Here is a 25,405-nt window from a genome sequence, read left to right on the forward strand (position 1 = left end):
CTGATAGAAATTACAATTCAACATCACCTTGAGGGTTACACATTGCCCACCTATGCTCTATAGCAGTGGTTCCCAACCGTTTTTGAGTTGCGGCCCTCTTTTATAATAGCTAAGTAACCTGCAACACCTCCACACGTGCCATGTTTACATAAAAAGGCATTTTTAATGTAAATTCATTTCTTATCAGAAAGTAGAGGCTTCTTTCTCCTCACAAAAGGGTCTGTATCTCACACATACACTAACTTTAATATCCCTCTCTAAAAGATCAAGGAAGAAATTATTTAATAAGGGCTACAACATATATTAGGCGATGGGTCACCCCCAGGTTGGGAAATGCTGTTCTGTAGATAATGAGGCTGCTATTGATTCAGACCAGGCTCAACATCCATTCATTGTCACTAAAGATCAAAGATCTTTTTACTAGAGCTCATCCTTACATGTGATGAAGGAAGGATGGACAGATTTCACTGCAGGTAAAGCCAAAGAGAATTTAAAAAACAAGATACTATAACCTCCACCCCTGATCTAATCCTGCAATTATAAATCAGAGGGAGGAGGCAAAAGGTAGGGAAGGAAAAAGTGTCATGGAAAATCTCTGATGACTCTGTGGGGTACATGCTGAGTGTATAGAAGGGGAAAAGGTAGCTGGGTCCTCACTTCTCAGTTTCTCTGTTGGCTGCAAAGAACTTTGTTGTGCATCCTAACAGAAAATGAAGATGGGGGGAAAAGTGGACTTTGGAAAAACATACTCAAATCAAGAGTCAATGGCTGGAGCCCTATTAGTTATGCGCACTACCATAAGTTTCACCAGCAAATTGCTGCACGTTAAGAAGTCAATGTAGGCATATCCTGTTGCACACCAATCACATGACTTGATTTACATGCAACTGGAAATGCCTAGGTTGACTTCTTAACGTGCAGCAATTTGCTGGGGAAAGCTATATCCCGGTGTTAACGCTGGCTGAAATACACAACAGTTTTCCTGCTAGAAAGTTTGATACCATTACAGTGGACCTGACCCCACAGTGGAGCACGGCAGATGGCCATAAGTGTGCCAAGTAGACCATGTGGGAGGAATGCCTGGAGGGCTCAGGAGCAGCAATTAGGAAAGGCTGTTCTGCTACAACATTGTTTGCATAAGCCAACACCTTCCTCCAAAGGCATATGCCTCATGCTGCCTCATGGTAGGGTTGCCCCAATATTGTATTAAGGTCAAGCTTCTGATCATGGCTTGAGTTTAATGCCAATGGGCACAGGGAGCCAACTCAAGATTGAAGCTTTCCATCCTCCTGAAATTAGTAAAATATTGTAAATGTCCAATTTGCTAGGGGGCAAATTGTTGTTCACATAATTACGTTATAAACTACCCAGAGAGTGCTCTAGCACTATGAGGCTTATTTAAGTTGAAACAACAACAACATTGAAGGAGACAGGTGCTCTTTCTTGACTCTTCAGACTTCGGAACCTGGAGTGGAAATGATAGGTTCAGAATATGGTATAACCACCTAAAAGCAAAGCAAGTAATAAATACAAGAAGTATAGTACGGTAATTGCACCTAGCTAAGGAAATAAAAAATAAGGGAAGTCCATGTATCTGTAATTTTTTATTGGTTTTAATACACATGATTTACAAAGAATAAGTTAAATAAAGAAACATTATTAAATAATAATGGAGGTTCCAGCCCTCACACATATTTTACATGTTCATTGACTAAAAACATACTTTTTTAAAAAAAGGAAATAAAACAACTACTTCTATTGGAGTCTTAGAAAAGAGATAAATGGTTTGTTACAAATATTCTTCATTATGAGGGACTACCCAATGCCCATCTCTGTTTTTTCCTCAAGTGCAGAAGAGACATTGCAAACACAGTAAGGGTTAGTGGAAAGGCTTTCATAGATGGAGACAAATAGGGGGACTTCCCTGAGAATGAGAGAATGTGACAGTAAGATCAACATTGTTCCTGTATTTACCAGCTTTTGTTTCATATCTCTTTACCTGTTGTGCCCTCCCGATTGAATTCTGCCAACTGTAAGCTGATAAGAGATCTAGAGATTGGTTGGAGAGTCCTGGACCCCACCCCACCCTCTTCCCAAGTTTTCCTGAGAAGACATCTGTTCAATTAGGCTAACTCTCTTTTTTACTTATGTACTATATCAAAATAGGCAACCCATGACCAGACTATACCTTGTTAATCCATGGGTATTAGCCATGTTGGAGCAATGGTTTCCAACCTTGGGTCCCCAGATGTTCCTGCACTAAAACTCCCAGAAGCCTTCACCATTAGCTGTGTTGAACAGGATTTCTGGGAACTGTAGTCCAGGAACATCTGGGGATCCAAGGCTGGAAACTACTGATCCAGAGGATGCCCTTCTGTGACAACCCATTGAAATGCTGACATTATTCTACACAACTAAACAAATACGGCAGGATAAGATTCTAAGGAGAAACTCTGAGTTAAAGAGACTGTCTGAATGTCAATATGGAGGGGATTAGCTGAAATATATTCCTGAATTAACTAGCTTAAAATATTACGTTCTTATCTGGCCAATCTTAGCAATTTCTGCAGATCTGTTTGTACTATGTCAGAAGTAACTACACCCTAGAATCTGTCTTTTCCTTTAAAACCAAACATGTTGAAATCTGAAAATCTGGTAGCATTTTAAAAATGTTTTTCATGTCATTGACATTTTTGTTTATAGTCTCTTATCATTTAATGCCAGTAATCCTTAACAGATTTATACTTGAAGTCAGTCATGCCCAGTTCCAATTCATTGCACATGAGAACCTAAAGTAAGTCACACTTAGAGTAGGCCTATTTGAATGTTACAGAGATGTTGACTCACCAAACCCCCAAGTGATGGCCCAGTGACATTTTTGGTTTCCCAAAATCACAAGTATCTCAGGTGGTCTGGCACAACTTCATGGACATGGCAACATGTTTTCGGGTAGGTTACAATAGTCTCTCTAGGACAGTTGTGATGACATGGACTAAAAAGCATGGGTAAAATACAACTATAAAATAAAATTTCACCAATTTCTAGAAGGTTCTTTGTAGCTAAAACCGCTTCAGTTTTCTTTGGTAGGAACTGAAATGCTGAGGAGCATCCACAACCCCCTCTTCCACTTTATTGCTCTTGAACATGCTTCCAGATTTTGAGAACACAATGGCTGCTGGCTTGCACCTTTAGCATAGCTTTCTTAAAAGCTATCATTCAAATGAAAAATAAAAATTGACAGTGCAGCCTAGAGAAAGTTTAAGTCACTTAAGTTCCATTGAATGCAGTTTGCCAATATAATTAAACCCCATCCCTTAAGCTGGGATACCTGTGCTTTTCAAAATGGCACCAACTTAAGGAAGTGAACAACTGATTTTACCAAACCACAACTGACATAGTATAATACTGACTCCTTTAGATAATGTGACCCATGGATGACAAAACTCTCCTTATTTAATTATTAAATATTACTGGTTTTGCCTCCCCACAGAAGAGTCTTCATACTGTTCACAGTGATGGCTGTTGACTTCTACCTGAGACAAAATGATGTGCATGTTAACAAACTAACCCCCAAAGAAGCCTTAGAAGGCAACTTCTAAAGAGGAAAAGTCCACTCCAAAACAAATCTCGGAGTTTCAATGCACAATAATGTCACTTGGCTCAGTTTCCATTAGTTTTGTTGGTTAACACCAAGGCTTCATGTAGCAGTGGAAGGTCCCCTCTTCATTTAGGAGGGTAGTAACTTTTGAAATGGACTCCATTGATGTGGGATTCAATCCAAGGGAGGTACTCTGTGACTCTTGTGTAGACTCCGGGCTTCTCTTTTTGAGCACAGCCATCGCCCCAGCTGACTATTCCATGCAGCACCATTCTGGAACCGAACTCACAAATGAGGGGACCACCAGAATCTCCCTGATAAGTGAAAACACAGGGATAATGGTTAGTTTTCTTTAAGTATTTGCAGTATAACTGAGCTTCAATCAAGGACTGAACATGAGTCAAGGAAGTGAAGAAAAGAAATCTCATGAGTAATCAATGCATCTAGGCAATTGTGACATCAGTGTTTATGCACCTGCAGTAGTGACCCATTTATCTAGTAATGGGATACAGTGAAACAGAAGAGTAGGGCACCTTCAGCAAAAGCATCAAGGAGACCTTCCTCACAAGACCTGTGTCAAGTTTTGTGGATGCAGGTCTAAGCAACAGAATGGCACTCTGGCCCTTGTTGCAAAAAGATGCAGCCCATTTGCAAGACATTTGGGATGGAGTGGAATTCAACAGAAACAAGTCTTCTACCTGACCACAAACTACGCCTGTCACGGAATCTGAAAAAGGCATGTAAGCAAACCTACACTGCACGAATCAGTCTTCCAGTGTAGGCCCCCGGCACACAACATGTTGCCATTTACCACACGATTCTCGTAGTATTTTCGACACATGGACTGCGATATCAAGTTCACATTGGTTGATTTCAGCATCCTTGAGTAGAAAATGTCAGCTGTAGAAAAAAGAGATACAGCATTTGAATGGGGTTATTCTCAGTGAAGTCTGAGGAAATCAAAACAAGAATCTCAGAGTTTTCCTCACTGAATGTTTCACACGACCCTCATTGTCTTAAGTTTTGATGTAGCGGATTACACTACAATCCAGAGCACAGCATGTTAGTTTCATGTGTGCAGAACGAGCACTAAAGGAAGTAGGTTTGTCGCACCACCTCAGCCACTGGGCTTCAGCCAGCTTCAAGAAGCTGCTGTTCATAACATGCCATATAACCAGCGTCATTTCCAACAGACAGTAATGTAACAGGCATCCACTTACTCCTGTTTGCTTTTCCATAGCCAGAAACTTCACATTCAAAATTGTCTCTCAGTATGTCATTTTGAGATGGCAAACAGATGGTTTTGACAGTGTCTGTCTCTTGTGCACACTGACCAGAAGCTGATCTGATCCTCATGAGGGCTATAAAACAGAAAGGAAAGGGGTGGGCGGGCAGAAGTAGGCATGTTAATAGGGAGCCCAACATTATTAAACTTGATGTTTATCATTATCACTGCTTTGTCGTTATCACTGCAGTATTTTAACCATGTTGCTCACCTCTACCTGTTGCCCTCCCTTCCAAACAGTAATTTAGGGTAGAATTTCCAATACAAATGCACACAGGAAGCGCTTGTTTTTTGTTTTGTTTTGTTTAAAAAGTAATTAAAACTGGTTAACTCTATACATAATCTGGCCTTCTACAGACCCATCTTTAAAAATGACTTAAATTAGTCATCACTAGACATAAGTCCCACTTCCGAGTAGGGCTCTGGAGAACAGGCTTCAAATCCCTACTTGGCCATGAAAACTGACTGGGGGAAGCAGAAATGGTAAAACTACTCCTTAAATATCTCACCTACTTTGAAAACTCTGTTAGGTTTGCTATAAGTCAGTTCCGACTCAGCAGCACAGAACGTGCACAGACAACCTAAGCCCCACTGAACTTAGTGGATCAAAATTAACTACTGTATAGCTAAACATGAATCCATATATATATATATATATATATATATATATATATATATATATATATATATATATATATATATATATATATATATATATATATATATATATATACACACATAAATACTGTATATAGTGGGAAATAGCTTTATAATATGGATATAATATAATATATAACATAACATAACATAACATAACATAACATAACATAACATAACATAATATTATATTATATTATATTATATTATATTCATATTATATTATATTATATTATATTATATTCATGTTATAAAGCTATTTTCCACTCAATTAGGCCTTGATTGCGCAATGCCAGGGACACAGAAGGGAAAACTGAGATGTCACCTTACCAATGTCATTATCATAGTCCCCCCTTGCATGTGAATATCTTTCATGAACAATAATTCTATCAGCATTGAATTTTTGCTCCTTTGTATCAGTAGCATTCAGTGCAGACTTTCCAAGGACAACAGTGAACTGAGATGACTGGAGAGCCCTGAAAAGAAGGGGAAAAAGGAGGAAGTTACAAAGATGTTGAGAGGCATGTTCACAATGTTGTTTGCCGTTCTCTTGCTGCTCCTTTTATCCCCGTTCCCCACCCTCATCGTATCAGTTTTGTGGCTTCTTCATTATGAATGGAAATAACTATAATGTAATGTTGCCCCCCCCCCCATTTGGGCCTCATAATGTTTTGCTAGAAGATTGATGGTATTTTAGCTCCTTGTGTTCCAATCTTTGTGGCCATACTCTCTTTTTTTAAAAAAAAAATCAAGGATATCTTGTTATGAACTAGCAAAATGTAGAAACACATCTGCACAACCTATAATTACAACAAGGGAGCATAGTATCTTTTTTGGCATTCCAAATGATTCTGAACCACTTCAGGTCTATCGTCCATCTTCCTTGTTCAGCACAGTCCTACAGTGTCGACTTATATTATCTATATTAGCAAGGGTTCACAATTTAATAAACCACCTTTTAGCCTTTGGTTTTTTCTACTTACAGTGCAAGCCTAAATATATTTTCTCACAGGTAAACCTCAGTCTCCAGTGAGAGTTATTTTCCAGTCAGTATATATAAGACTTCAGTCTTAGTGTACAATTGGCACATTTGGTGGGTACTACACGAGAGAGGGCCTTCTCTATCACTGCTCCCGCTTATTCCCACAGGAGGACCAGGCTGGCCCCATCTTTGTTGTCCTGCCACAAGCTGGTGAAGAACATTCTCTTCAGGAAAGCTTTCCCTTCATGACTGGCCAGTTTTAAAATCAGGATGATCAGGATTGTGTTGTTCTTAATCTGTTTTAATAATGCTTTTATTTGACATCTTTAACGTAATGCATATTTTGTTATTTTTAAATATTGACTAATTTATTTAATATTGAATTTTTATCTCTCTCTTTTAATTATACCTCATTGGATCCCTTTGTGGAAAAACATGGGGTAAGATATTTTAAATAATAGTAATAATAATGCCCCAGTTGCTAGGAACATTGAGACCTACTTTTACCTTTCTTAGGTTGAATCGAAATGCATTTTATAGGGTTCTGTGGTTGACACTCATAGTGATGGATTGTTTAGAGTCTAGACTATGTAAACAAGGCTTCTTATCAATTAAGGTGATCTCTTAGCCTATTAATGTTGTATTATTATTATTATTTTTTTAAAAAAAGCTATTCCCACATTGAATACAGAGACTTATTGAATGCTGCAATTGAACAGAGTCTGTTTTGGAAGAGGCATTCTTACATCCTCTGTCACTCATATGAAGGAAATCTTCCTTGGCCCCCAAGCTAATATGGTACATTGGAAAGAGTATTAGGCTAGTATTCTAGGAGACCTGGGTTCAAATCCCCATTCAGTCATGGAAACACAATGAGGGTGGCAATTTAAAAAAATGTCTTAACCATCTAATATATTTTGAAAACTATTAGGGTCGCCATAAATCAGAAGCAACTTTACATCCCACAACCACAAAATGGTCTTCACTGTTAATATTTGTGTGGATAATCTAAAAATAGAGTTAATCAGCACTGCTAAATAATAATGTTTAGTGGGTATATCATTGTGACCTTATGCCATAACCCTAAATGCACACACTAGACAATAAGTTCCATTTAATTACGTTGACCCAACATTTGGGTAAATTGGGTGTGGACTGTGTAGTGTCTGCAGGTTTCACTTTAACTGCAGAAACATTATTTTATGTGTGCAAATTACTGGCCTCCATCCACCTGCCTTCTTTATTCCCTGCAATGCCACTGGGCCTCACATAGACTCAGGGCATTCTTAGAAGCTAAAGATGATGGCTGGCTGGAGGATAGAATGACATTAGTGTTCCTGGCTGGCCTAAGTGGAATATAAGAGAAGAAAACAAGAGACTCCTATTGCTTCATAGGCTTGCACAGACTAATGCAACTATCCCTTCTACAACTCCTATTGCTGTTGCTATTGCATGAGTGGGACACCAGGATACAGCAGCAAGGCAACAGGGACAGTAATGGGGTAAACAAGGTGGAATGATAGGTGAGATGATAAAATGTGAAAAGGCAATCGGAGACTATGGTTGAGGTGGAATAGTGTGTGGGAAGAACAAGAGAAGTTATGAATAGCTGTGGGGTGTCCTGATTCAGAAGTGAAAAGCAGAGAGTATATATGTATGAAAGAGAAATTTACATCTGTCTCTGCTGAAAGTGGGCAGTGAATATCTCTGTGTGTGTGTGTGTGTGTGTGTGTGTGTGAGTGAGTGAGTGAGAGAGAGAGAGAGAGAGAGAGAGAGAGAGAGTTTGGGTTTATGATCCTGAATTTGAGAGAGAACTAAGGGTTCAAAGGGCTGGTTTTATGCTTTGAGCTTAGACTCCACCCCTGCCATGTATTCAGAATCTTAGACAAGTTGTCTTTTAGCCTCCTCACATTGTCGTTCTGTGAGATGCAATTCTGTTGGAACAAAAACTGTATTTGAAGTAGAGGATTTTATGTTCTGGAGTTCAGACCCCACTTCTACCTTGTCCTCTGCTTACTGGACATGTTACTCATCTTTCAGCCTCACCAGGTTGAGAAAAATGTGCTTTTCTGAAAAGGGTGCTTTGTAGCTATCCAGAAAGGGTGCTTTCCAAGAATGGGTTATCACCTGTGACAGCTGCACACCTTTTCAAAGTGCTGCATGTCCTCACCAGCCCATGAAAGTTGGAGGCCCCAATGAATAATTACAGGCTTGAGAGGCTGGCGTGTTAAAGATTTCTTTGATGAAGGAACAGCCCTACTAGATTTTGTCTGCAGAACCTCTACCAAGAAAATCAATACATTAGTTGGAGAACAAAGCTGATAATGAAGTCCTTACTTGGTATCAAAACAATGAGCTGCTGTGAGGACCCAACACGGATCTATGAGGCTACCGCCACAAAGAAATGACTCCTGAGGACCTCTTCTGGCAGACTGGAAGATAGTTGCTATCCAAGGCTGAGACTCAATTGTTGCTTTTCGCCCGCCCACAATCTTAAAGCTCTTATTCATACTCCTCTGGCCACATGTGGGTTCTGGAAAGCAGAGCAAAATTCAAAGCAAAAGAGGATTAAAAAAACATGAAATTTTACTTAGATGAAGCACATACAACAGATAGTTCCTCCTGCTTTAGTTCTTCACAATAAAATTTAGGTTCTTAGTAGGTTCTAGGACTCCTCCCCATGATACTCAAGGTGTGCTTGAAACTTTGTTGCTTATCCTTTTCTGGGCAAGCACTAAGGGCTGAGGCACATATTCAGCAAGATTGAATAGAAAAAAGTACTTTTCCTGAGACCGTACTGATTAGGACTGCAAAGAGGGGCTGCATTTAATAATGTTCCCACCAAACAGGAGCACATAGTACATCAGGGAGGAGACTGGGCTTGGATCCTTCTAACAGACTGTGAGAGTTTTCTGTTAACAAAGTGTTTTCGTTTCATCATGTTGTCAAGCCACATCATGCCTTTCTCCAGCTCTGCAGGCAGGCACTGCCTGGGGCCATTAGGGCATCTAGCGGTCCTGTTGAATAGCAAGGACATTCAGACACTGTATTGTCCAGGATCTGTGGTGCCAAGGATGCTGATGTTTGAACAAGCCAGCTGCGGTGGAGGAATGAAAGCATGAATGTGTGAGCAAAATGTTCACTTTTCCCCAAGGGAACATTTTGCTCCCCAGACCTGTTATTTTACCCTTGCAATCCTGCAAATTCTGTGCATAATAGTCAATGTCAAATTACTCTCCACTGCTCCTGCCTTCCCTTTTTTCTCTGCAGTGCTAAGAGAGCCCGCCTTGCAAATGAGTCAAATGTCTGTAAAACTCTTAGAGCACAGAATGTTTTCTTTCTTGAAACAGCATTCCAGTTTCTTAGTATCTACTTTGGCTTTGAGGTTCGTAGTATCTGACACGCCAGGCAACAACTTACGTTTTTTACAAGTAGGTATATCACAGGGTGTTGAAGAAGTTCGGTATCCTTTTCTAACGTAACACCATGGTTTGGATTGGCCATTTGGGTTTCTGAGAAACAGTAAAACATTCAGAAAAATCAGTAATACCAAATGCCACCTATAGAGGACAGCAAAGACTCTTCAAATTGACCAGGATCACATAATATGCTTAAGATACCTACTTTGCCTATGAATACAAATACAGTGATGCCTCGCTTAGCGAGCGCACGGTACAACGACGAAATCGCATAGCGATCCCTTTTTTGGGATCGCTAATGTGATCGCTCAACGTTGTTTAGATAGGGCGAAACTCGCTTTGCAAAGATCGGCAAGTGTTTCGCTTACCGATCTTTGCAAAACGAAGCCCGACGATCAGCTGTTCGGTGGACAAAATGGCCACCAGAAGCCCCGAAATGGCTGCGTGCAGCGTTTTCGTGCCCTCGTTAAGCGAGGGGAGGGCGCGAAAATGGCTGCCGGCCATCCCGGAACATCGCTGAACGGTGAGTTTTCGGCCCATTTGGAACGCATTAAACTATGTTTAATGCGTTCCAATGGGTTTTTTTGATCCGTTCAGCGATGTTTCGCTATAGCGAAGGTTAATCCGGAACGGATTAACCTCGCTATGCGAGGCACCACTGTATATAATTGTTGAAATATGATCCACAAAAAGATTCAATTCTAGTCACTATGGTTTGAACAAGGGGAAATATTTGTATTCATGTATTTATCAGCTGATAGTAGGTTACCACTGGAGAACACCTGGTGAATAGCCAAAGCTAAGGTAATTATCACTGGCTGAATGTCCTGTATTTAGTCCCCCGACTTGTTTACAATCCCCACCAGGATATTTGTTTGTTTGTTTACTTGTTTATTTTCTGAGCAGTTTACAACAAATTAAAAAAAGACAATAAACAATAAACAGCAGGTCATAAACCCCTCCATCCCACACCAGCCTTGAACACTGGTAAATAAAACATGTACAATAAAGAGGCGTTATATGTATACAATGAATATCTATAAATACTGCACATATCTGTTTAGAGGTATATAAATCTACCAGCTCTGCATTACATTTACCTGCAATAGTTGTGCTTGCCTAAGCCATACTCCAGAGCGTTCTCCATTTCATTATTGTAAGGCCATCTCTTCAGCATGGGAGAATCCCAAGCCAGGCATCTTTCATTGTTCTCATTCACTGACTCCATCCCTCTGTAGTCTTCTCCATTGTCAGTATAACAATGACTTTCCACATCTTGAAGGGAACATGATTATCAGTTCTCATTGAGCATGGAAGATGAATTACTGTCAGTGGTAGGGCAGTCCTGCCTTTTTCTATGCAACATTCAAAGTGACTTGCATTCAAAGGAGGGATTAGATTTTTTTAAAACCCATAGTTCTTTCATTTCCCTGGCTGGATTATGCTGGCCAATAGAATTCTCTGGTTTGTAGAAGTAATTTTTGCAAGTTTTGATCCTAATATTGGTGACAAAAGACGTTTCCACACAAACATCAAAATCTAGGTAGGAAGAGACATCCAGTATCCACAGTAATGGTCTTAGATAGCTTGTGACCAGAACGAGGAGGCACTGACCCAGATATCATAGGATGAGAAACTTTTCTGTTTTGTTTGTAAGCTACCTCTAGCAACTTTTGTGAAAGTAAATCAATTCCAATCATAGTCCAAATGAAAAAACAACAGCAATGGACTGAGTTCCTACTCCTGTCCTCTGAAGATGCCGACCACAGAGACTGGCAAAACGTCAGGAAGAACATGGTCAAAGAGCCCGAAAAACCCACAACAACTATTAGATCCCCGCCGTGAAAGCCTTAGCGAATACAACAGCAATGAATTGCTAGATAGCTCAGTGATTTAGGTATATAGTTGTGGAGCCAGCAGTTGGGCGTTCAGTTCCCCGCAGTACCTCCTTGACAGGGGCTGGGTTTAATGGTCCATAGGGCACCTTTCAGTTCTGCAGTTGTTGTTGTTGTTGTTGTTGTTGTTGTTGTTGTTGTTAATAATACTAATAATATTACTATTACAATTACTATTATTATTAAACACTAGGTGCAGTCAAATTATAAAAAACATTGACTGGTATTATATAACAGATACAAGTTTTAACCAAAAACCTAAGTATCTGTTAAATATTGGCACAGTATGTATGCTGTTCCTAATATTACTGTTTTTGTAGCACTAATTGTGTGACTTCTGAGATCTGCAACTGCTTATAGTACTGTGTGAAATTCCCAAAGCCCCAATGACTACGGGGACCACTGAATTTTGTTTCTTCCAGAGACAAGATGTTTCATTTGCCAGGTCTCTGTACTTTATTAGTTTTTCCAATTTTTTAATTTCTACTCTCACTTCCCCGGGAATTGCAATGTCAACGATCCAGACATTTCTTCGTTCCATTAGGTACTACTATGTATGGTGTGTTATGTTCAAGGTGTCTATTTGTTTGGATCCAGAAATCCAACAAGATCTTGACTTCTTCATTTTCTGACACCTTCTCTGCCTGATGTTCCCAGGGGTTTTTTAAGGCTGGCAAGTTATATTTTTTACACAATGACCAGTGCACTAACTTTGCCTCTCTATCATGTCTAACTTTGTAATCTGTTTGTGCAATCTTTGGACATTCACAGATGAGGTGTAACACAGTTTCATCTTTTTCTTGGCAGTGTTGGCATCTGCTGTTAGCACTAATTCCTTGCATCTTAGCTTTCATCACGTTGGTTTGGAGTGCTTGCTCTGGTGCAGCAAAAATCAAGCCTTCAGTTTCTTTCTTAAGGATCTCCACCGAAGGCTTGTTTTTGCTGCACATTATCATCATCATCATCACATCAAGAATTAGTAGAAGCAGAGAGAAATAAACTCACAAAGTCAGGTGGGAAAGATAACATGTAGCAGTGTCCCTGGCCACAGTACAGACTAACACAGTGGCTTGCATTAAGAAAAATGGAGCAGAGAAATCTGGCTGTACATTTGTACGAAATGCAGAAAGCTGTCAAGTGTTGTACCTATTTCACAGTGATCTCCACTATATCCTTTAGGGCATAAGCAGCGTTTCATACGAGAAAACAGATGGTAGGTGATGCACTTTCCCCCATTAAAACAGGTACAATCTATAAAGAAGACATAATAAAAATATAAAATTTCACGCCATGTGATATTTGTTACACAAACTTTTTTTAAAATATTTTTTTATTTCTAATTTTAATAGTGCTTACTATAAACTAAATTCTAACGTGCACACTATACCCACAGGACTCCATTTAACAATATTTTAATTATGGACTACACAAACTTCTTACTTTGTGCCAGATCCCCAGTACATGCAAACACTGGTTATACAACCTCAGTGGACCCACCAACCAAATAAGAAGCAAACAGCAAACAGTCTCGTTCTCAAACCAACAATGTTTTAAGATAGCAAGAGAAGCAGCAAATATCTCTTTACCTTTTTGTTCATATTTAGTCTTGCTTCCCAGCTTTCTTGGTGTGTGCCAATGATAAGTCTAAGAAAGAACCATAAGAAAGAATGTGTTATTCTACATAAAATACATGAAAGTATTACTGAGGTGCAGAATTAGATATCTGGCCATGGAGTCATAGGTTGGGAGTTCAGTTTACCACTGTGCATCCCGAAAGAGACAACCTGGTGGCCTTCGGCAAGCTGCACAGTCCCAGATGCCCCCAAAAGAAGGGAGCAATAAAACACTCCCTTCTCTACCGAGAAAACCCTGAAAAGGGTTGCCATAAGTCAGAAGTGACTGACGACATGTAATACCTATTACTAAGCAGATCTCAAACTACTTTTTCATATTTGATTTGACATCAGAATAAATGTGTTACATAGTTTATTATTTCCAGTTTTTGCACAGGAAAATGATGTTATATATTAGCCTCCGGCAAGACAATTGATAAGCTGTGATTTTACAATTCTACAATCCTTACCAAATGCATTAAAAAGTGGCAAAAAAAAACACCCCATATTTGTCCTTAAGGTCTAACAGCCTGAAAGATCAAACTGCAGTCGTTCTAATTGTTCTAAATTAAAACTTGGTAACTTTGGTTTGCAGAAACACTTGATGTTTTACAGTACTGAATTTTGTCTCTAACATTATGGGTAATGTATTCGCGAAGGCTTTCACGGCCGGGATCTAATGGTTGTTGTGGGTTTTTCGGGCTCTTTGGCCGTGTTCTGAAGGTTGTTCCTGACAGAGCATGGACAGAGTTCCTACTCCAGTCCTTTGAAGATGCCGGCCACAGAGACTGGTGAAACGTCAGGAAGAACAACCTTCAGAACACGGCCAAAGAGCCCGAAAAAACCACGATGACCATCAGATCCTGGCCGCGAAATCTCTCATTCTAAGTATAGCAGAAATCTGCAAATGTTATCCATGGATGTTTATACTTCTTTTCTGTTACAAATCAAATCAAATCCCTACTTTGTAGGGGGAAACTGGTTGGCTGATCTGTTCTTGTATCACAGAATATCAGAACAGGAAGAATAAGCTACTGTTCCGATTCCAGGGTCAGCAGTCTAGGGAATCCAGGAGAAAGAGAATCAAGGATCAAAATAAATAGACCAGGCTTCAAAATGCAAGGCAGGAGTGAGGAACATATGCCCTTCCAGATGTTGCAGAATGACAGACTATTGACCATACTGGCAGGGGGCAGATGGGACCTGTAGTTCACCAAGATCTGCAGAGCCACAGGTCTTCCTGAGGTAAGGTGGGGATGGAAAACTATAAAGAGTTGGTTAGATGTGGTTAAATAAGAAGAAAAGGATCCCAAAGAAGAAATCAGTTGGAAAAGACTTGGAATCAATGGACAGACTGACTGAGGACAGAAGCAAATGGTGGAGGTAGCCCATTATTAGAATTGAAAATGCATTCATCTGCAGTGGTTGGTAATGACAAATTTGGGGGTACTGTAAATTCATTCTGCATTTTTGTCTGCAATCTGTTTTGAAGAATAGGCCCCCCGCATTGGATAGCACCTGTAAAGTGCAGACTAAAATCCAGAGCAAGTTCACAGAATCCCCAAAACTGCCACTGCCATTCATACGGAAGGGAATATTTCACTGTTTGTGAAATCAGACTTCAAAGGAATCCCACACTTAAGACTGATCCCCAAACAAAGCAAAGCCAATTTGCATAATCTTAGAGGTGAGATGCCAATGACACTCAAATGATTGCAATAGCTGAGAATTCCCTCTTCTTGTCACGAGTGTCCTGTAATGTCTGTTTCTGGCCTGAGGGACCCAGCACCCAGGAAAGATGGAAGCTCACATAATGCTGCAAAATAAATCTCTAACAATATTTGGCTGTTTATTACAAGAACCTGGTCAGCACTGTATTACAGAACATGCTCCATTACATGCACAAACAAGAAAGAACAAATACAAGAGAGGAACAGGGGCTAAAAATAATGTTGGGGTGGATGAAAGAGGAAGCTTTGCATTTATGGTCAAAAATGGAAATAAGCCCTAGCTCTTGCCGGTTGGACTCCCTCCTGGTTGCAAAACTTACTGATGCCTCTCTGACTGGGATGGGAACACTCAGCATTACAAAGACAGCGATGAGCAACTTCATGGCGTTGGGTAAGAAGTTCCTATTTTCAGCAGTTTGGTTCACTCCTCTGGTTCTTCTTTTTTGAGGATTTCTGAAAGGAAAAGAATAACTTCAGCCTTCTAACATGAAACAATGACTGCATTAAATTGCTTTTTCTTTACTTCATAATGACCTTTTTGTGCTTGAAAGGGTCACTGCATTGGGAGCAATCTCCCTTAAAGGAACCTTTTTGTGCTTATGAGAATCACTCCAGCCCAGATTCCCGCCAAAAAAGAGTAGCTCTGCTACTGGACCAAACAAGATATGAATTTGGCACAAAGCAGGGTTGGACTGGTTCATAATCTTCTCAAAGTTGTCTGATTATTGAAAACTAGCTCACACCAGACTATGCCACAAACAGTCCAAAATGCAACCTGTTTCTCTATTCCGTTGCATCCTCAGTCCCATAAAACTCAATGGGACTTAGTTCTAAAACTGTTTGCCTAGGATTGTGATGCAGACAAAGAAAACATGTTAGGGTATCTTTTACCACTGATCAAACCACTTGCCATGTTGCTGGTGTTTAGCCATCTGACAATTAGACTTCAAAGTATAAATATTGCAGACCCATTACTAAAACGGTGCATGTTTTCAACTTGTGTGGTGTAGACTCTCTCATACAAAATTTGCTTGCATACTGAGTGGTAGTTTTCTCATGAAAGCCAACACCTTATCCCCGGAAAGTGATGAACAAATCTTTACAAAGCCTGAGGTTATTTCATTTCTGCATGTAGCAACAAAGAACAGTGTTTCAGGAAGGTATTGGGAAATATATAGGCATATCATATTTCTGTTTCCAAATTAGGAGACAAGCTAATACCAATCTGATTCAGGCAACCCATTTGTGTAAATAGACAATCAAGGCATAAGCAAAGCTGATAGACACTATAGAGAACTGTCAATCTGTTCACCTCTAGTTTTTTATTTTTGCAAAGTCAGCTGAGCAGGAAAACAATGGAGTAGAAAATAGATAAGTTTGTTTGTTGGTATTTCATTCACTGCTATATTCATCATGGCTAAATTACATATTCAAGAGGGGAAAGTCACAGCTGTGGGCTCTGGTTACGTAAAGTCACTTAAGAGACTTACAATGCAAAAGTAAATCTGGTTGAGTTCGACAGTGCTTGCTCCCTGGTAAGCATGCTTAAGCCTGCAGCCTTGGCGGCAATCCTAGGCATACCTCTCTGTAACAGGATCCCACTGTAACACTGCTACATAGCTGTGATCCTATGCACAAGAAACATCGAATGTAAACATGCACAGGATTGGGCTGAAAGACAGTTGCACCAGGGGAACAGAACTGCCAGTGATCCAAAGACTTGCCCAATGCTCCGTCAGGATTGCCTGTCACCTTCATTGGTTGTGATTGGTGGGACTTATCTATACATTCCCAGCCTTCAAGCAGCTGGTCTCCTTCCTAGTGATCCTGAAGATGATCATCCCTACAAGATATTGTCTTTTCCTCTGTCTTCAGCAGGTCATCTCTCGCTCGCTTGGCTACCGACACCTGTTGATTTGTTATTCAGAGCAATCTGGCTCCACTGGCCTCTAGCTCATGCCACTCTACATTGTCCCTGGCCAGAATTCAGACAATATCCTCTCTGTGGAGGCAATTTTTTTGTAACAATCCTAGGCAGCTTTCTCAATTTTATCCAGGCTGTGGTTACACTGAAGCCAATTAAACTATGATCGCCTTGTGCTCATATTAAAAAGAGTAGAACCACCACCAAACACAAAAAGCAAACCACGCCGGACTTGCAATTATAACTGTTCTGTTTTGACATCATTAGGATTGAGTTAAAGCAGATTCTGTATAAGAGAAAAACATTCAGGATAGTTCAATGTTTTAAGTAGAGCCAGAGGTTGGGAGTTCGATTCCCCACTTGTGCCTCCTTACTCTATGATCCATAGGATCCCTTCCAGCTCTGCAGTTCTAAGATGATGATGACGATTCCATTTCCTACAGAAGCTTTTCTCCTGGCCCAGGTCCTAATAATCCTTTTCCTCTCGTCAAGGTTGCCACAGAAGAAACAGGATATGGGTTTTCAGCCAGCCATGTGCTTGGGCAGAGGCCATGGCAGGTTTCCCAGTGCTTTCCTTAAAACGATCTCTGTCACGGTTTTTTGTGGGTTCCTGCTCCAGTTGAGGAATGGTTGCTGTTCAAATCTGCCCGATGAGTGGGTGTGTAACCATGCTTCACAGGCACCACTGCTTTCTCAGCAACATCTGCCGAGTGCCTAACCCTGGCTGTAGCGCAGATAGTTGTGGATTGGACAGGTGACCCCTGTGCACAGAGAGTTTGGTCTAGGAATAAAGGTGTTGCCTTTTAGCACATACCTCATCTACCCTTGTCTGAATTAGCCTCAGGACTGACATTCTGCTTAATTCAAATAAAAAGCATCAACATGCCAGTGAAAGTTTAAGGGGCAGACCGAGCAGATGTTTAATGAGACAACAGCATTGGTTATGTAGCAATTACCTTTGTCCCTCAGCTTGCAAGAATGCTTTGTTCCCTAAACTGAACCCCCTGAGGCAAAAGGGCAGGAAGATGCAGAGGGAAAGTGGTAAAGAAGCGTCTCTGCTCAGACATTGGCAGAGAAAAGACTCTGGTGTTAAACAGAGGAACGTTCCATCTTAAAAGAACCCCACCAATAATTATATCAATGTATTCAAAGGCAGCAAGAATGACAACCCTCCTGGGTGGAAATCATTGCTGAAGGATAGAGTTCTTGAGTTATTGGTCACAGAAAGATGGCTTACCTGCTTATAGAAACTTTAAAGGCACCCCCAAACATCTACATCTATTCTTGAAGCTAATGCTGTGTTCTGATTTCCAGAGAGATCAAAACCATAATAGGCAATGTAATTTTTGACATATAGAAAAGTGTGAACAAATAGAAATATTTTGAAAAGTATGCTAAAAAGTTTTAGTGAAAAGTATATCCACAGCTCATAATGCACTGCAATAATTAAGTTCATGTCCTTAAGCACATGCATAATATATCAACAAAAGATAAAATAAGCATCTTGCTTCAGTCACTTGTTCCTTATAGCAGGCTCATACAGCACACGGTTATGTTCCCTGCCTGAAATTACTAAGAAGGTGGGCTGTAGCATTCTTCTGAAAATTCCACGAGGGGGATTCAAAATCGTAAAATTCTTTGCTGCAGATACATCCAGGCTTCTTGCAAATAGGCATAAATCAAAAGGATGTGAAATGACCAGAAGTAAAGAAGCAGTCTTTTTTTTTTAATGCTGTGGCAGTTTCATGCTTAAAATAATTAAGATTTAAAGATGTTACACTTACCAGCTGAATAATGGTGGCAAATGTGTGCTATAGTCTATGCATTTGCAGCCAGTTCAGCAACAACAGAAGTCTCAGCCCTGCTGATTCTTTAACAGTCAGAACACTGCCCACTTTCTGGTTCTGCAGAGGAAATCACTCTCTATATAAACCCTCAGCCTGAGCTCTGATTGGATGCTTGTAGCCAATGATGCATTCCAGCTTGATGACATAAATGATACTGCTCTGCACTGCATGAAGCTTTGCACCACTGGGAAAATTCAAAAGCAAAGGACACTTAACTCTTCACAAACAATGATCCCTGAAAAGTGACTCAATGGGGAATTCTAAAATGCAGCAGACTGCAGTTTCACTACTCAAATGTGCATAATAGGTGCTGTTCAATGAATTCAAAATTAGCTGTTTATAAAGACCTCTTTTTTCCAGAATTCAGTGCTCATGTGTCCTCCTGATCATCTAGAATTACATCCTTTGCTGGAAGAGGAAATGGATGTTTGGTGTTAAAGCAATGTGATCATGAACCAAAATAGATAATGTTTTCATGTTTACCACATCTGGTAGATTTTATCAACTCATAAGTTAAATCAGCCATGGAACCCTTGAAATAAACAATTTTATATCACAAAGTGGGTAACTGCACTGGGCATTTAACCTGGCAATTGGTAGTGGGTTGGGGGCAAATGAATTTTAATTAAAACATGATGACTGCAGAATGTAAAACTTAGTTTGAGGAAGCCCAGTGGGATAATCTGTTTCTAAATGGGGAATCTTCTTCTTCTTTTCAATCAGCAGGGCTTATTTAAATATGTTCCGATCAGGTTGACATCGCTTTTGTCTGCTTTCTACAGTGTGTGATTGTCTGACTGAAAGGTAAATGGGTTTTTGTGAGGCTGTCAGTTCCCTTCAGCTGAGCAGTTGTTTCTGCAAAGAGTGGTAGGTTTTTTTTTAAAAAGGCTTTCAAAACAGTGTTGGAACACATTATTAGTAGGGTATTTAAGAAACTTTTTTAAAACTAAATTTTAAAAAAGAGAGGCGGAAATTGCCAGTTAACACCTTGTCAAAGGCAGCTTTTGATGTGCAAACACATCTCTCTGCCATTGCCACTGGCGATTCCTCCAAATTGTTGATACCTGTACAGCTACAGTAATTTTGCCTGCAGAAACCTGATTTGAAAAAAATGCAGATCACGGGGAATCCAAGCATATTTCCCCCTTTCTGTAGCTGCACTATGAAAAATAAGCACCCCTTCAAATGGAAAGGATACAGGAGCTGATTATTTCTCAGCAAATGTATGTCATCTGGGCTTATCTTATGCAAAGAATATCCAAATTGATAATGAATTATCTTTGATAAGGAATTAACACATGAACTAGGCACACAGAAAGACTATAGCATCTCTTCTGTATAACGTACAGTCCTCACAACTAAATCCTGTATTGTTTCATAATCTGTTTCATTACATATAGCACAAGGGGGCAAGGAAGCAAAAATACTTCCGAAACACAGTAAGAGTAGTAGCACAATGATTACTAACATTTGGTCATTTATACTATTAAAGGAGGAAAAGGTTACACATGGAGCAAGCTCCATCAAAAAGCTGTGTGTTATCTGCCCACAGCAGCACGGAGCAGAAACTTTTGAAAGGGCCATTTAAGGAGTGATTTTCCATTATAGTTTGCAAAAGTACCGTAAATGTCAAAGACAAAAGGTAACAAGATGGAAAGTTTTAAGTCAGTGCCCTGCGATGTTCGCAGCAGTGTGCACTTCTCTAAGCAGCTCAGGACCCAGATGTGTTTTAAAGCCCACTTTCCCCTGGACTGGACAACCCTAGATTAAAGGTTGGCTGAGCAACTTCTGCTTCTGATGCCCATAATAAGCGAGACCCATTGGGCAGTCATACAAGGCAGACACTTCTCAGCAAAGGCAACCCAGATGGAAAAGTCCTTCCCAATGGAGATCAGGTTGCTTTCTTCACTCATAAAATTTAGGCTTCAGCTGAAAACATATTTTCTGTGTGGCATATAGGCAAGTGCTATATGTACAATATTTTAGTAATTCATTGTATGTTTTATTAATAGCTTTATTAATAAGCTTTATTAATACGCTTTATTAATAAGCTTTATTAGTTGCCCTGCATTCTTCATGGGGATAGGCAACACATAAACTAATGAATACTATAAGTATTGTTTGTGATTGTATCTTCTTGGTGTTTTTCTTAAAGCAAAACAGCTGTTCCAGGTTGTGCAGAAGGTAGATTTAAGGAGAAAGGAGTGCTCTGCCAAAGCTTTCCTGCCCCACCTAGGTACCTGTTTGGCACTGCCCTCTTGCCTGCCGGCTGTTCTGGGCGCAATTCTCTACAGCTCATTCATCTCAAGCGTCCAAGTAATTCATTTGGTTGACATTTCATTTGAAATGGAACAAATTACAGTATTCACAATGGACCCAGGAAATCACCGCAGACAGAAGGAGCTGCTGCTCTTTTTGTGGAAACAAATTGTTTTTCTTCCAGGAAAAATTGTGACTGACGTGAATGATGCTAAAGACATCATTAGAAACAACACTTGGAACAGAATTATTTCAGGGCAGAAGGAAAGTCCTGGTTTCCACTAGGGCCACAGCACTCATGGAGAGGAGTTTTATCCCTTTCCTATCCGGCCTATACCTATTTACCTGTTAGTATGTCTCATTAAACTTACGCTAATAAGCAAATTAATTTTGTTTAGTGTATTGTGGTTAAGGAATTGCTTAAGACAGCTGTGCAAAATTACCTCAAAAAAGAGGAGAGGAGAGGAGAGGAGAGGAGAGGAGAGGAGAGGAGAGGAGAGGAGAGGAGAGGAGAGGAGAGGAGAGGAGAGGAGAGGAGAGGAGAGGAGAGACAGCACAGATGTGTAGTACCTGGATTGAAACCTATGTTAAACCTAATGAAATGCCAGAGCTTTTTCATTTTTGGCTGAGGTCTGGAGCAGCTGAAGACCACATTTGTCAAGGGCAAAGGGTCTCATCTCTTAGCCCTCCCATCACACTCCTTTCAAAGTTTGACACTGCTCCCATACCTGCCCCACCTCAATTACAAAGGAAAACACTGCAGAAAGCTAGCCTGTGAGGGAAACCAAACCTCAGATTGTCTTCTAAAGTCAGTATGTATCCCCACCACCACCAAAGTTGTTCTTTGACTGCTGTGCCATTTACAACTTTACAACAACTTGTTACGTGTCATCTTTTGATACAGAGCTGTAATAGTAGTTTTGGAACTACTGCCTAGGCAAGAAGGAGGATAATATAGTGTACCCCTAAAAGAAATAGGAAGTGTGTACATCCAGGGAAATATAGGGGCAGTGAATAGGCCTGAGAACTCTAGTTTTCATTGCCCTCTAAATTTTGGTGCCATGAAACAAGATCACAGTTGCCCTGGCCCAGTTATCTCCCTAGTCGAAAAGCAGACTGTGTTAAGAAGTTGACCATAACACCTTATCATCCTAGCAGAACATGCCATCTAACCTCTCAATTCTACTCTATTGTACAGACTAGAATATGGTGCCTTTCAAACACATTCAAAAGTATTTACTGTCTGTATAAGCAGTTCCAGTGGTCGGAAGGGAAGCAGTCTGATGGCATTTTGGCAGTAGACAAGAAAGAATCTGCTTAGTCACCACCTGGGCATGGTCACATGGTTGAAAATCAGAAAGGGTGTTCCTTCTTTTGGTAAAATAGAAAAATGTATGATTTTCCCTGTGGTATAGGTCATTCTTAGTAGTTCAAACTGATGAAAATGACGCATGATATACTGACAGCAATGCCATCAGAATAGGCAAATGTTCGGAGCCCCACTTATTAGGAGGAGAAATAAAGTCATCCTCCCCTGCCTCACACTGAACACTCTTCCACCATGGATTGAACATCAACTTTTGTATACCTAGAAAGAAGAAAGCAGCTTTTGTCTGGGACTGAAAAGCTCATTAGAGTTGGCACCAGATGGGCGATCCTTTGGGGACAACATTTTGCATTCGCCGCCAAGGGTTAAAGACAACAAACAGGAGGTGGCATTATTTCCTAGTCTTTACAATACAAAAAACAGATGGACACAACATCTGGATAAAAATATTTTTGTTTCTGTCTGTGAGAAAGAACAGAAAGAACATAACTTTACCTTGGAAGTACAACACGCACAATCGGCTTGTATAAATTCCCTAGTTGTCAGATCAGCCCATGTGAACCGGAGCTATCAGACCAGAGGGTCAGACTTGTTGGTCCCGGAGGACAGGCAGTGAATGCCTCAAATATACTGTATAGAGACAGCTTCAGCCAAAGCCTCAACTTTGTCTTATAACTGAGGCTGCAGCACAGAGAGCCAGACCTCCTTGACATTACGGTTTTGACTTCTTGAACTTAGCTCCTCTTCTAAACTTCCTCTATATTTCATGCCCCACAACTTACTGTCACCTGTTTCCTCATAGATCCACTCTCTTCACATGCAGCTATCTCATGGATCATGGATGCAGCCCTCTACCGTTTTTCTAAAGGTCTGGAGGCTTGACTACTCATCTGACCCTGGTACAGAAGCCAGAGGTTTCCTTGCCCCCCAGCACAGAAGTTGGCATGTGTGCCTATATAACACCCAGTCTCTGCTTTGGAGAGGATGTGCCTCCACATAGCCTACCTGCTGAAGTATCTTCTCTCTAGAAACATAACCCCCGCCTTAGATCCACAACCTCAGTCAGATCCCCCTATCCTGCTGCACCAATTCGAGATTCCTGCTCCACAGTTTTGACAATCACTGTCCTAAGTTGAATACTGAGGCAGGCCCATGTGAGGCATCAGGTTTTTGACTATGACATCCCCGATGCCCAAAAGGATGTGTGAGAGAGGCCTCATTGATCTTGACCTAATGAACCATAACTGGGGCATTCCACAGGAAGGTACATTAGATGCATTGAACTTGCCCCCAAAATGTCACTTGGCAAACTGTTTTGTTCTCCATTTTCAGAGACATGACAGAATAACTAAGCTCTGGCTCTCTTACTTGGACATTAAATAGATATCAAGATGCTGTCAGTGTTGCACCTTTGTATATTTTCTGAAAAGAAGGAAGAGACCTTTGGGTAGAGTGGGCGGCATATAAATTAAATAAATAAAATAAAATAAATAAGTTTTGGAAAGCCAACTTTTCTGCAAAATGTTTTCCTCTGTGCCTCTTGAAGATACAAACGCCCCCATTATAATTGTTTACTCCACAGATTGCTTGTAACTGTTCCAAGGATCAAGGCTTTCTGCATGACATTCAAGGACATCCATCTAAATATTTGAGGCAATATAAAGCTGTCTAGTAGTATATTTGAACTCCATGTGGTGTAGTGGATAAAGTGATGGATTAGGAGTCTGGAGACCAGGCTTCAAATTCCTGCTCAGCCATGGAAGCTCACTGGGAGAGATATTGTAATATAACATTCCTGTGGGATGGTTGACCTGTAACAATAACCCTAGTAAAAACCATTCCTTAAATATCTTACTTACCTTGAAAGCCGTATTAGGGTTGCTATACGTTGGTTCTGACTTAATGGAACATGAGACACACAGTGGTATATTAGCAGAATTCAGTCACTAACATGTGGCACTATAACACAGTGCAACTGTCTGTGTACATTAAGATGATAAATAAATTCAAGATACAGGGCTATAAGCTCCCCTTCCCCACTCTGTGAACAATCATGGTGGCGTTGTGTTCTGGTGCTGAGTATATATTTTCTGTCCCTCCATTTCTCGTGACTTGCTTTCCAGTTTCTTGTGACCCACTCTCTCTCTCTCTCTCTCTCTTTCTCTCTCTCTCTCTCTCTCTGTGTGTTTTGATGGACTACCTGCCTATGACTCTAGTTATTTGTTCCATTCCTTTATACTTAGTCCCTTGATCAGGCTTCTTTCACCATCCTTGAGCCTGTCTGTGGTGCTATCATATTGCTGGGATTAATGGCAAATGGACAATACCCTTCCTCAGGCATGAGAGAGGCTTCACTTCCTGACTGAAAGCCGTACTGTTCCTCATGCATTCTCCGTAACTTTAATCTTATCTCACCTTGGACTCTCCCCTCCTCCAATTTCAGGTGTATCCAGCATGAAGAAGCAAGCTGAACAAAGAAGCCCAGCAGCTGAAGGAAGTGGTTCTTGATGATTCAGGGAGTGACATATCCCTCCCCTGCCCCCTGCCCTATTCCACATGCATCTACTGTATTGCCTGAATGGTAAGTCAGCATGGGAAAAGAGCTGGATAAATGATTCAGAAGCACCTTAAGCCTTGGGCTTCCTTTCACTGAAAAAAAAGGAGCCAGATAAGAACAACCCTCAATTACTCTGCCTTGGGCAGGATATGGAGCTGAGCCAATGTCAGTCACCACTTTTTTTTAATGCATTCCATTGCAGTGGGCTCTTTGCACACCTAGTTCCATTTGATCTCCTTTTGGATCCAAGCCCGGCAAACTGTAAAGTTAACTTGTTTTCTGCAGAAGTGGCTGAAAGATGAGCACTAGCAG

The 25,405-nt window shown here is 40.5% G+C and overlaps 1 protein-coding gene and 1 long non-coding RNA gene across 2 annotated transcripts in view; one reads left to right on the plus strand and one right to left on the minus strand.

Moving 5' to 3' along the window:
* Positions 1-25,078, plus strand: part of LOC144588370 (uncharacterized) — a 29,786-nt gene extending 4,708 nt beyond the window's left edge. The window contains exon 3 of the long non-coding RNA XR_013543891.1: positions 24,980-25,078. This is a non-coding gene — a long non-coding RNA (uncharacterized LOC144588370). The remainder of the gene's footprint in view (positions 1-24,979) is intronic.
* PLAU (plasminogen activator, urokinase) lies at positions 1,592-19,006 on the minus strand. The gene is made up of 11 exons (XM_020791246.3): positions 18,888-19,006; positions 15,500-15,632; positions 13,423-13,480; positions 12,983-13,087; positions 11,042-11,216; positions 9,943-10,034; positions 8,860-9,055; positions 5,871-6,016; positions 4,819-4,959; positions 4,353-4,498; positions 1,592-3,912 (listed from the first exon to the last, which is right to left on the minus strand). Exons 2-11 carry the CDS (start codon positions 15,560-15,562, stop codon positions 3,724-3,726), a joined length of 1,311 nt encoding a protein of 436 aa, XP_020646905.3. The 5' UTR covers positions 15,563-15,632; positions 18,888-19,006; the 3' UTR covers positions 1,592-3,723.
* Positions 25,079-25,405: the final 327 nt, after the last annotated feature.

This window comes from Pogona vitticeps, chromosome 3 (genome assembly GCF_051106095.1).
Source record: "Pogona vitticeps strain Pit_001003342236 chromosome 3, PviZW2.1, whole genome shotgun sequence".
NCBI classification, from domain to species: Eukaryota; Metazoa; Chordata; class Lepidosauria; order Squamata; family Agamidae; genus Pogona; species Pogona vitticeps.

Excerpts from the sequence above, each read along its gene's own strand:
- PLAU (XM_020791246.3), bottom strand. The coding sequence starts at position 15,562 with ATGAAGTTGCTCATCGCTGTCTTTGTAATGCTGAGTGTTCCCATCCCA. Across the intron at positions 13,481-15,499 it reads TCCCAGTCAGAGAGGCATCA|ACTTATCATTGGCACACACC; the intron begins GTAAGTTTTGCA and ends GTTCTTTCTTAG. Across the intron at positions 9,056-9,942 it reads TATACCTACTTGTAAAAAAC|AACCCACATGTGGCCAGAGG; the intron begins GTAAGTTGTTGC and ends TCTGCTTTCCAG.